At 44.6% G+C, this 12,877-nt stretch overlaps 1 protein-coding gene across 5 annotated transcripts in view; it reads left to right on the top strand.

Annotated features, from left to right (window-relative positions):
• Positions 1–201: 201 nt before the first annotated feature.
• Positions 202–12,877, top strand: part of LOC149875340 (putative N-acetylated-alpha-linked acidic dipeptidase) — a 53,497-nt gene continuing 40,821 nt past the window's right edge. The window contains exons 1-4 of one of the 5 annotated variants that reach the window (XR_016439647.1): positions 202–596; positions 1,841–1,949; positions 5,473–5,659; positions 6,507–6,608. Coding sequence is in view for 3 of the 5 variants with exons in the window: in XM_090030597.1 (XP_089886723.1) it covers positions 482–596; positions 1,841–1,949; positions 5,473–5,659; positions 6,507–6,608 (513 nt within the window). In the remaining 2 variants the exon portion in view is untranslated. The remainder of the gene's footprint in view (positions 597–1,840; positions 1,950–5,472; positions 5,660–6,506; positions 6,609–12,877) is intronic. The other 4 variants (XR_016439646.1, XM_090030597.1, XM_090030596.1 and 1 more) reach the window with 4 other exon arrangements.

Below are 12,877 nucleotides of genomic sequence, written 5' to 3'. Positions count from 1 at the left end.
CCAGCGCTGTCGGCAGCGAGCCGTGACTGCCCGCGGGTGCCGCCGGCGGCGTGGGGCCACGGCAGCTGGGGAGCTCCTGCGGGCAGCCGCAGCTGAGGGCGGGAGGGAGGCGGCGAGTGCTGACTGGTGGTCGGTGACCACCCGCAGACGCCGCCAGCACCGCTTCTTTCAGGGGGTGCGCCAATGCCGTCTGCAGTGCGCGGGAGGCAAACCAGGCCACAAACTCCACTCCAGGCCTGGCATCATCAGCGCAGGGCAGAGGGGAAGAATCGCTCCCCTGACTCTGCCGGCAACACGTCTAGCAGCGCAGCCCAGGCTGCCCTTAGCCTTGTTGTGAACCCGCCCCTTGGCAGCCCGCTGCTTTTCGCGCTTCCAGCTGAAGCGGAGCAGCCGCGCCGCCCCGCGGGCACACGTGCGGGCGGGCTGGGCCCAGCGAGGGGCGGCGCCGGGCCGGGCCGGGCCGGGCCGGAGGAGCGCGGCCATGTGGACGTCGCTGCGGCCGGGCCCGGGGCTGCTCAGCCCGCAGCGCGGCCGCCGCTTCTGGGTGCCGGTGCTGGGCGGAGCGGCCGGGCTCTTCCTGCTCGGCTTCCTCGGCGGTACGGGCCGGGCCGGGCCGGGGCCGGGGCCGGGCCGCGGGGGAGCGGGAGGCGGGCCGCGGGGCCGCGCGGGGGAAAGCCCCTTTGTCCGCCCGCACCTCTCTGCGGTGCCCCTTCGCCTGCCGTTTTTTTTTTAACCAAAGGCTCCAGCTGGGCTTGTTTCTCATATCGCCCACCGAGCTGAAGCCACAAAGTTTCTAAGGCGGGGATGGGACCGTGCAGCAACGTGCTGGCCTGGGCGCGGGGAGGGACGCTTGCCAGACCGAAATCCTTGTGGTCCCTTTGCTTCAGATCGTGTCACCGACCGAGTTCACCAGTGGCAGGTTAGGGAGTCGTGGCTGGGTTAGAGGGTGAGCTGGGGGTCGGACTCGGCGGCTTGCGTAGGGCCCTGGCGGGTCTGCTTCTCTACGAGTCCTGCAAGTCCGTACCCGCAAGCTTGGGTCCCCGGGTTTAAAAAGAGCATTGATGGGAGCAACCCCCTCCCCCACAAATGTTTAAAAATGCCTCCATCCATGTGCCTGACCCCATTCACTGTGGTTTAGGGTACTGCAAAGCCTCCATCACTTGCCATGTCTTGTGGGTGCCAGAGTGCTCCTGCTGCATGCTGCCCTACTTTGTCTTGTGAGCATCTTGAAGCTACCACAAGCGATCTCTGCTGTGGTCACACAGCTCTGGGTTTTTGTTTTTTAACTAGAAATGGAAGCTAGAAACACTGTTGCCCAGAAGCGCCCCTGGGAGGGCAACTTTTTCTTTGCTTTCCCTTGTAGAGTTGATATTTTATTTAAAAACAAACAAACACAAACAGGTAAATGAAAGCCAGAGCCTGGAGTAACAAATAGAGGCAAGTTGCTCTATGGCCTTGTACTTTATGCCCTTAATTTCCAAGTACCTTTCCAAAGCTGTTGTCTTTTTCCTGAGATGAACTGAAATTGATATAGTTAGTAGCTTGATGACTTGGTATTTATGGGAAAGTACTCACAATTAAAGTAGGCTGAACTAAGGAATAGGGTGGATATAATATTTGCTTTCCTCCTGTTGCTTTGCACCTACCTGTTTAGGCTAGGAGTTTTATTTCTGTGCGTTTCTCCACCAGGCCAAAACTCTGATCTTGAGACACCTCAAGGCTTTACTGTGCCTTTTATTGTTGTTTCTGTATGAGTGGTGTTAGCAGTGAAAACTGCATGTACCGTAAAAATAATATTTTTTCAGTGTTTTTCATTACTGTACTTTGGTGTGTTTTGCAGGTTGGATTGCAAAGCCCACTGAGAAGGTAATGGCCACTGGTTCTCATGACAGGATGAAGAAGGCATTTGTGGCTGAAATGAAAGCTGAAAACATCAAGAAGTTTTTATAGTAAGCAAAGTGTATGCTCAGCTCTCCACAAAAATAACCTGGGGATGACTGGGATTTGTGGACAGACTGCTAGCTAAAGGTTGTGTTTAACTATCCCAACATGAGCCCTGCTTGCAGATGGAGTCTGTCATGACTTCTCTCATCCCTTTCCGAAGGAGGAAGGTCTCAGAGATTTTAATACATGTAGTAAAGTGTCTTTGTGCAAGGTGGTGGTGAGCCCTTCCCTGTCGACAGCCTGGCTCCCTGTACTGGGGAGTGTTTATCCTGCAGCAGTTTTCAGGAAAAACTGGCATAAGTTTCCAAGAGTTCTCTAGGAATTGGTCAGGGACCCAGATTAAGAGTGTAAGGATTCACATCAGTGGAAAAGAGAGAAGAACCAGATTTTCCTTTAAGACTCCCTGTTGCTTAGACTGTCCTGTCTCTCTCTCTGACCATCACCTCTCACTTCCCTTGGTTATGGCCAAATAACTTTATCCCTTCATTTCCTGGTCATATTTTACTTCTTTCCAGGAAAACTCTTATTCCTGGAACTCTGTTCCTGGCATGCCTCTGAGTTCTGCTCCTAAGTAATCAGAGTAGCCTGAAAGAGCATCTAGACTTGGGGTAGATACCAGCTACTTAGTCCAGTTGTCCCGTTACAGTTCTCACACCTTCAAGTTCCTTCTTCAGATCCACGTCTTCCAAAAGGCATATTCACCCCCAAGTCCGCACAGCATGTTAACAAGCAGGTGCAGCTCGGTTCTGTTCCACTTACTGTGTGTCCGAGGGGCTGTAGGCTCCTAGATATGATTCTACCCCACCCTGTTCAAGTCCCTCAAAAGCCATTAACGCTTCTATGTTGTTAATGCACCCACCATCTTACCTTTAGGATCACAGTAACACAGGGCTGGAAGGGACCTCAAAAGGTCATCTAGTCCAACCCCCTGCTCAAGGCAGAATTGTTTCTGCCTAAACCATCCCAACCAAGTGATTGTCTAACTTGCCCTTGAAAACTTCCAGGAGTGGAGATTTCACTCTTTGTCTAGGTAGGTTATCCCAGTGCTAGAAAGTTCCTCCTAATTTCTAACCTAAATTTAATCGGCTACAGCTTGAGGCCATTGCTGAATGGCCACAGACAGAAAGTCATCTCCTTCTTCTCTGTAATTGCCCTCCAAGTACAGGCAGCCTGTTACTAAATCTTCCCTCAGTCTCCTCTTTTCCAGACTAAATAGCTGTAGTTCTTTCAGCCTTTCCTGGTAGGTCTTTGTCCCCCAGGCACTTGATCAATTTTCTTGCTCTGTGCTGGACTCTTTCCAAACTGTCTACAATCTTCTTGAAATGTGATCCAAAACTAGACACAATACTCCAGGTGAGGCCTCGCCAAGACTGAATAGAGCAGACGAATCACTTCCCTTGATTGCACTTTCCCTTGACACTCCTTTTTAGTCTTAACACTCCTGTTAGTGTCATAAAAAAGCAGCCAGAAGAACTCACCTTTTGGATTAACTTTTTTCAGGGACCCCAGCAAGGTGGAAAACAATTGCACTTGGGTGCCTAAGTCCACCTATGTGACTATAAGGTGGAATGGCACCTGGCCCATAATGTTCACACTACTTCTGTTCTTTTATTGCAGCCTAGCTGCTTTGCTGCTAGCATCTCCTGAAGAGTCAGACACTCATGCAAAGGCCCCATAAACCATTCTTTAAAAAAAAAAAAATCTATAATAGTCCTTAATTCCTGTAATTCATTCTGAAACTTTAATTAGGGGAAAAAGTGAGATGCATTTACCACTTTATTTAAGGTGCTCATGTAAAGTCATTAGCTGACTGCGAATGGGGTCCAGCACTTATCGGTAGCTTTTATTTATTCCAGCCAGGAGCAGATCAGAAACCTTATTACTTGTAATTAACTTTCAGTGTAAACAAAAGTATCAGTGATTTAAGAATAATTCAGGGATTCTGCTGTTGGGTTCAATTCTCGGCCTGCTATAAACCATGTTGTTATGCGTAGGTTTAAATGTTCCTAAAAAAACATTCCCCACCGATGAGATGATGGCAAGTCCACTGATTTCATTTTAAATGCACTTGCCACAAACCACTGCAGTTTTTCAGTTAACTTGAAGGTGCTTCTTCTTTACTCTGTAATGACCATGCTGTGGACTAAACAAACTAAGAGACCAAGGATCCAGGAATTAATTGGAAATAAAATCTTCACCCTAGTTTTGGTTATTACCAAACTGACAAGGCTGTTAAACCTCCCTGTCCTGGGTTTGCTTTCTGCTATGACTACACCCGCAGGAAGTATTGGTGCCTCAGTTTCTGCAATGCAGCCAACTCTGAGATGGAATGTGGCAATTATATAATGACAGCACTGAATAACAGCTTAGGGCAAGAAATAAGGGAGAACAGGACATCCAGTTCAGACAGCAGTGGGAACAGGAGAGAGTTTAATTACTTAAACTGAACCTCAGCCAAAAACACCAGCTAAACAAACCCAACTCTTATTAAAGCTGTCTTTGGATCTTTAATGATTGAAAGTGAACCTTGGTTCTTCATGCTATCCGGAAGATGACACCTCCGCAGGAACAGTGCCCCCAAAGGCCATATTAGGACACAGACATAGAAGTATGAGAGGGAGAAAATGATGATAGCCAGAAGCACTCATAATAAAGTAGGAGAACATTGTTCTTCCAGAGTACTTGATCTGATGATTTGGTTCTCGGTGTTCTCTGGAACAGAAATAAAAGGATTTTTCCCCCCACCGTTATATCCCCTGTGCCCTAACCCCAAAGCCACTGTTCTTGGATCGTCTGCGTAAACAATCTTTTCAGACTATGGGCTTCATACAAGCTTTTTAACAAGCTGTTCACCAAGCTTGTTTACCAGGTATTATCCATGTTGTGTGGTCAGTTCTCTCAGTCACAAGTTGGTTTCCTGTTTATATGACTGAGTCTTTTTTTTAAAACAGATAAACAACAAAGAGTGAACATGCAGGCACTATGCATTTCTAGACAGATGCACAAATATGTGCCAAAACTCATGAATAACTGAAAGCTGCTTAAACCCTCTAGTCCCATGAATAGGAGCAAAGCGTCAGATTGATAAGTACATATGGAAAGTTCAGCTGTAGTACCTAGCTCTTCTACAGCACTTTCCATCAGCATACCTCAACACATTGCACAAAGGGGATAGGTAGCATTATGCTGATGTTAGGTATGGGGAAGCTGTGAAATAAAGAGGTGAAGGCACCCAGAAGGCCAGTAGGAGACTTGGGTATAGGATCTAGTTCCCGAGTCCCATATCCATATTCTGGCCTTTAAGTCAAAAGGGAAGCAGTAATAATAGTTCCAGGAAAACTTTCTGTTCTGCTGTCCATCATACAAACTTCAAATATATAGATGCTAAAATAACAAGAAATCTGACTGAATTTGAATGCTACTTCTCTCTCTTCTGTGTTAAGACTGACTTGTTTCCAGTGAGATCAAGACAAATTGCTTTCAGTTACAAACTCTAACTTCTACCATTGATTGCCCACTTCTTCCTAGCAATTTCACTCGACTTCCTCACCTAGCGGGAACAGATGAAAATCTGCACCTGGCGCAGCAAATCCAAACCCAGTGGGAGATATTTGGATTGGATTTGGTTCAGCTGACTCATTATGATGTCCTGTTGTCTTACCCAGATAAAACAAATCCCAACTATATCTCTATCATTGATGAGCGTGGAAATGAGGTAAAGGAGATGTCTCTTCTTGCAACTAGTTAAGCATCACCTTCACATATTACTCAGGGATAGAAAGCAGTGGGGTGGAAGTGGGGAATTTATTCTCCATACTGTAGGAAAATTATTTTGGGCCACATCTAAAGCTCTTTGAAATCAAAGATTTTGTCAGTGACTTCAGTGGGCTGTGTGTCAACATTTTTTATACCTTAAGTTTGCCAATAAATAAATTCCTTATAGAAAAATTGGGGGTGACAGTCCTCCCCATAGCTGTAGAGTGCTTTGAGCTCCCTTGATCAAAAGAATTCTGTGCAAGTGTTCATCATTATTTTATTTTTAAAGTACCTTTCTGATCAGCAGGAGAAGAATGATTGTATTAAGATGTGTTACTTGGATTCATCTGTTATTTAGTATAGGTATTTTTGTGTTGTAAAAGGTATGTGTTAAGGGTTGGAGTACGGGACTTATGAAGGGCCTACACTAGCAAAAAAACAGATGTGTAGCTTGCTACAAAAGCAGCTTCTTCACTGATGGGAGCTCTAGCATAGGCAAAATCTAAGCATTTTTACCAGTGTGTTGTCTAACCCTGCACTAATATAGCATGTGCAGAGAACCATTCAGGTGAGTGCCTGTCACTATGCAGACATCAACAGAGCTGTAGGAGGATGACAGGGTCCACCTACATGTTTATCTTTGCATGGTTATGGCCTCTTCCTCCAGACTGGACCTGCATGCCCAGTGCTGATCAGGAGGAAAGTTGGGGGAAAAACAGAAATAGCTTGTCTAACAATAATTACTCAAGGGATGTGCCCATTCCTCTTTCTAATGCCTGTATCTCTTTTTGCATCCTTCAAATTAGATCTTCAATACATCGTTATTTGAGCCCCCGCCTCCGGGATATGAGACTGTTAGAAATGTTGTGCCACCCTACAGTGCTTTCTCAGCCCAAGGCCTGCCAGAGGTAATGAGAACACACCTGTGACACTCCAGGCACCGCCCTCTCAGCTCAGACCACAACATTGCATTACCTCTGCTGTGGAAGTCATAGGCCTGGTGTGCTGGGAGAGTTTCATGTTAGGAAATTATATTAGTCTATTCAGTTTTTTCTCTAGCTTTAGTTGATGTTGCGGGTTTTGTGTGTGTTTTTAGAACAAGTTTAAGGCAGATAGCTGCTAATGACATTTCAGCTATCACAGTAAATATAAAACAATATTTTCAATCTATTATTTCAGCCAGTGCTCATTTTATGGCACTCCTAGAAAGTACTAGACTTCCAGACATTGGAAAAAGCATTTGGCATTAATTATCGGTCAGAAATCCTGATGATTGAGCCTGGAGTGGAAGGAATTAAGAATTGGGCCTCTTTGTGTGCAGGAAGGGTGGTTGTCCAGAAATTTTGGTAGCCTTCTTTCTGGCTGAGAGCTTACATCTGTGCACCACCAGTTCCAGCCATTCTCAGCTAATATCAGAGGGTAACTAGTCCAGGTCTGGGATTTTGTTGGCATAAGCCAAAGAGTCATGGTTAAACCTCTGGCTAAAATTAGACCCTCGAACTGAATGACATTCAATGCCCTTGCTTAGCTGATGGCCAAGAATAATAACAGTAGCATTATTAACTGGTTTTCCCTAAAAGCACTGATCTGTGTTGGATGTCAAGTGGCAGCAGCAGTGGGAAGCTCTGAAAGTGATCATGCCCAGGAGAATGTGCATGTAGCACTCTCATATAATAGTGCACCATGATGTCCTGTCTGCAACCCAGCTAGCTGTGCTGCCCATTGTAGAAAAAAAAAAGAAAGTGGGAAAAGCTCTGTGGATCAAATCCTATTCCACTTCTTGAGCATCTAAGTGGACTTAGTCCCCAAACTCAAATGCTCACAGACGCTTGCACTTTAGAACAGGCTGTGGCTTGTTCCTTTTTATGCCTCTCAGTTTTCACAGGCAGGTCCAAAGGACAGACCTTCCCTTACAAGCTGGTGCTCACAGCAGGAGTTTTCATGCACTGTGTCCGCACCACTCATTAATGCATTTAATCAACAGTGTGCAAGATTAGAAAGGAGCTGTTTGTGCATAATGCCTTCCTTGTCTATTTAATTTAGGCTGCTACTTCCTAATCTTGTGCAGTTTATTAATAGGCTGCACAAGTCTAGAAAATTAAAGGTATTCTGTTTACAATTTGCTTTATTAACCTGGAAAACTAGGCTGGAGGCTCTGTTCAGCAGGATATTTTCAGCTAATGAGAATTTCTAGAATTGTAGCAAGACATTTGCAACCTAATTTATGGTACATTAATGGATTCTGAATTCCAGACATAAAGCAAGGTCCCGAAAGAAAAATATGATAACTGTATCATTTTACTTGGCTTTCCATTAGCTAAACAAAGTGATAGGAAGTAGGGAGAGTGGCAACTACATATGAAAGGTTGAAGCTTCCTTAAAAATAGTTTTAATTAATGACATGGATGTCATTTCAAGAGAAACATGATGCCAGATTGTCTCTCCAAGAATCAGGTGTTAATTTTTCCATACTATAGGACTGTGTTGGCCAAAGCTGCAGGCATATCACTAGCACTGTTAATAGAAGAGTACTCCAAGATGCTGCTCTGTTCTGTAAATGGAAACCCATATGGGGTTTCCTTTGTGGGCTACACATTTTTCCACCCTGTTGTTTATTAATTGCGTTATGATAGCACCTAGGCTCCAAACAAATCAAGACTGCATTGTGCTGGGAGAGGGAGCATGTTTCCTGTGCCCATAACTTTTCAGTCAAAATAGACAACAAGCAAGTAGAAGGGAGGAGAAAGGAAGCATTTGCCACCATTTACAGATTGCTATCTGGGGCACAGAAAAAACAATGATAGTCTGTGGTGGCACCATCAAGCATTTAATATTGAGCCCTAGTCCAGGGCCCAGCATCAAACTCATTCTCACCAAGGACCAGCCTGGCCTGCCTGTGTACTGTTTGCTAAGAGGCCACACAACTTGTGTAATTTCAATATTAATCATATAAAATATTTGCCAGTCTTTGGAAAGTATAGTTTTAAAAAAATGATGTTGTTACTCCAGCTGCACAGTATACAAAGTTGTTCGCTTGAGTTACACTTTTAGCCAGGCATGCCCACTTTGTTTTACAAACTGTTTTATTTATATACCAGACACTATTTTCTTATAGGGCAAATCCTGCTTGCCATGCTTCCCTGATGCACACCTGAGAGCTCTCATGTGTTGCTTGTTATACTTTTGTTACTGAACTGAAGGGGATTGCTTTGCCCCGCTGGAATTTTCCCCTCTTTTTTCACCGACATCAGAATTAACACCTCAGATATGTAAAAATACTTTGGAAGATCAAAGTTATACCTCCGAATCTGGCCCATTTCATTATAACGAAAAGAAAAACCAAGGCTACTTGTTCTTTTAAGCTATCGATGTGGTCTACAATCTGGAGCAGTCACCCACTTGACCAGTAAGCACCAACAAGAACACAGCCTAAGACTGCTGAGTTTTCCACCTTCAGCCTATCTGTTGCTGGAGCAAGCAATTCAGTCCCAGTCCTGATTTTCAAGGCACTCAACAGACTCACATGATGTGCTGCTTCAGAAACTACCTACTTATTCATGCCCTTCCAGGGCAGCCATGTTTCACAGGAACAAGATGAATGGATCGACCCAGGATACGACTCTTGAATGTAGCATTTTCAGCAACAAGAGCCCCCATAGTGAAGTGCCTCAGGGCTCACTGTACCGTGTGGGTGTCAAAGATATGACCTGCAGGCCAGATCTGGCCCTTAGAGCCATTTCATCTGCCCCTTAGTGCTCTTAGAAGGGCCAGGAATCAGAGATGGTGTCTACCACTAAATTTCCAGCTACAGAGTCCCACTGGGGATATGTGTTGATGACAAAGGTGTGAGTAAGAGTCATGTTAATCCCCACACTACCTTGCTCACCCTGCTGCTGCTAGGTTTGGATCTGTCCTGCAAGGCTCCTTATGGTCCAGACCTGGCCTGGGTACCAGAGTGAGTTTGACACCACTGTCATACAGTATCATTACCCTATTTCTGACACTGGCCAATACTGGCTGCTTCAGAGGAACGGCAAAAAATGCTAAGTATGCTGATATGGTATAATCTGTACCATGGGTCTCATTTTTAAGTCTTGGAGCATGAGATTTCTTATCCCATTCAGAGTTTGTAGTCATTGATGAATAATGTTGGATGATCTTGATAACCTTGAAACCTGTGTTCAGCTTTTGGCCTCCATGGCTTCCTGTGGCAGCAAGTTCCACTCTTCAAACTGGGTGACAGAATGTGTCTTTTTCTTGGTTTTGAATTTCACTGATTATCTCCTTGTTCTTGTCTTATGAGACATGGAGAACAAAACCATCTGTAATTTCAAAAAATGTGGGGTGGTTTGGATTCTGGTTTGAGGGCATTCTAAGTGCACTTGGATCACATTCTAAAATTTTACCTACCACAGTGAAAGCTAAAAGCTTAAATGAGAGGTGTGGGGGGAGTCAGACAACCAGAGACGTAATCACTTGCCTTCCTGTGCTGGTACGTTAAGTAAAGCATCTCCACTCCTAGTGTCATGATAACATTAGTAAAAGATAGCAAAATGACTGTAGGTTGTTAATTTGTCTGTCCAGTGCAGACAATATACCCTACCCAAAGGCTTCATATGGCCCCTTTCCTCAGTGTTTCATTTATTATGCAAACAAAGCTATTGCCCAGTCCTCCTACATGCCACGTTCTGGGGGGTCTCTTATCCCAAGGACTGTTAAAAGAACCAGTCTGTTTATTTTCCTTCCAAAGCAAACTCTTTCATGCCCTGCAGGCATCATCTGAGCCTTTTCTCAGATGGGTCTGATAATCCCTTCTGCCAGGCCCAAAGTACCTTTTTATAGGAGTTCTTAAAAGAGGTTTGTCTCAAAACAATGCTGGCTGCCCTGAGTGGGCAAACCACACTGCTGTGACTAATTAAGAAGCATATGGGCTTGATACAAGAACCAATTAGTAAAAGTCTCTGGCTTGTGTTACGCTGGTGATCATAGGAAATGACCATAATTGCCCCTTCTAGCCTCAGTTTGTGAGCATGTTAGTAAATGCATTTCAAACTGCTTCTGGTTCTTTTTTTCCCAGCATAAACAAACCTTTGGGGCATACATCGTGCCACTTTTCTCTGCTGTACAGTGTATGGCTACCACAGTGATCAGTGCCTTAAAGATATCTAGGTAGATTTGATAGAAGAAAACATATAAATGTTATAAAGACCACTAAACAAAAGCCACTGTGTAATATGCACAATGTTGTTGTACCCCAACAGGATACAACCAAGAGTAGTAGGATTAAATTAAGGCTAGATAACTTTAAGTTGAATATGGGGAAAGATTCTTAACACCAAGATCTAGTCAGGATTGTAGAACTGTTTCCAACATAATATGTAAAAAAAACTAACTGGACAAAATCCAGGAAAATATGAAGTGTAGGAAGTATAGTTAGGGGATAGTCCAGATGACCTAAGGCATCATTTCTACCTCTCTAAGAACCCGCTTTTCATTAGCAAGACATCTATAGACATAGTACAGCCTACATCCTGCTCTCATTAGGATAGCAGAATTGGATGGAACCAAAGTACTGGCTGCCAGGCCTTGTCCTACACTTAGGAGAGTTACCAGCAAAACAGAGTGGATTAAGGAGGTGAAAAAAAATCTCATTCCTAATTGGCATCGTCATTCTGGCCAAAGTGCTGGAGTAGTGCAAGAAAGCCCATTGGTGATGGAGATGATTTAATTCAAGGTCTTGTTATGTGGTAATTTTGATAGTTTCTGGATCTCTTAACTCTTGAATTTTCTACATGTTAACACCTTCAAGTGGTTTTAAGCACTTGTTATATAGCTCAAAGTTGCGCTGCTTCAGGGCAGGATTCTCTTGGACATGTACTACCCAGCTCAGGGGTAGTTCCATTCTGTCGCGCCCCATAACGCCAGTGCACCCTTGACCTGCGAGCCTGGGTTGGCACGACTGGCTTGGCGTGAGGAGGCAGATTTATGACCGGGCAGGTGGGTGATAACGGTGAGCAGGAGTCAGTATGATTTAAACACAGCGTGATGGTTACACAGAAGATTTATTTTACTTACGCTTCTGATGGCTAGAGCATAGGCAGTGGAGTTGATTTATTCAGTTACAGCATGCAGATATCATGTTACCCAGCATTTACAGGGTGGGTAAGACAGTTGCTTCCGAGCGATTCATATAAGCCGTTGCAGTCTGCAGATTACTAAGAGCTCTTGATAAGAAAGATAACGTCAAAGATAAAGAGATAAACGGACCGGTAAGATGAGACGGGGTACGCCAAAAAAAAAATACGTAGGCGGAAGAGATAACATTCGTCGCGCACAATCTGTTCTTCTTGAGTGTATGCACAGTTCTCCGTTCTCTGCTTCTCTCCTTTGGGCGGAAGTTCTTTCAAAATTTTATTAGACACAGGTGACCAACTACTATACGGCAATTATAAATAATTAATGAGTTGGCACTTGTGCTTTCTTTGTTTGCTCAGGTTTCATAAAAAAGGGGGGTTATTTTTACTTGGGTGGTACTGGTTCTGCTTGGTCACAGGATGGCGTGCATAGTATATTTAATTTTACAACTTTACTAAAGTCAGCTAATCTCGTTACTATAGGTACTTCATCTTTTGTGCTGAGCCGTCAAGGTCAGTTTGTCTCTTTCCTATGAAAACTTAAGTAATTTGAAATGAGGCACAGATAGGGGTGTGTATATGCAACACTGTTAATACAGAGGCATAAATTGCAACCACAGAGTTTGCTGTGTTAGCTTCTGACCCTTTGTCATCTGACCTTTTGCCATCGGCATCTGAAATCAAAGACTTTAATCTTTGACACATTCAAGTGTGGCCACTGCCCACAGATACGCCACCCAAGTTGAAGTTCTCCAGCATCCCAGGATCTCTCACACCCCTGCTCATTGAGCAGGGGTAGAAGCCTGCCCTGGCTCACCAGCCCTCCAGGTCCTAGCCCTGCCCCTGCTCACCACACCTCTGACGGCAAGTCATAGCTGTGCAGATGTGGGACAGTCAGAGAAGGTTTCTTGACTAAGGGTGTGACTGCTTCAAACTCTAAGCTAGCACTAACACTGATCAGCATGTGTGCAGCTCACAGCATAATGTAACAAAGCCCTCAGAAATGTGATAGAAATTACACCAATAAAATAGAATGATGTCTT

Source organism: Crocodylus siamensis, chromosome 1 (genome assembly GCF_052110815.1).
Source record: "Crocodylus siamensis isolate JL-2025a chromosome 1, ASM5211081v1, whole genome shotgun sequence".
Classification (NCBI taxonomy): domain Eukaryota; kingdom Metazoa; phylum Chordata; order Crocodylia; family Crocodylidae; genus Crocodylus; species Crocodylus siamensis.
Note: the sequence above shows the minus strand (reverse complement) of the source record. Positions and strands in the feature narration are given on the sequence as shown.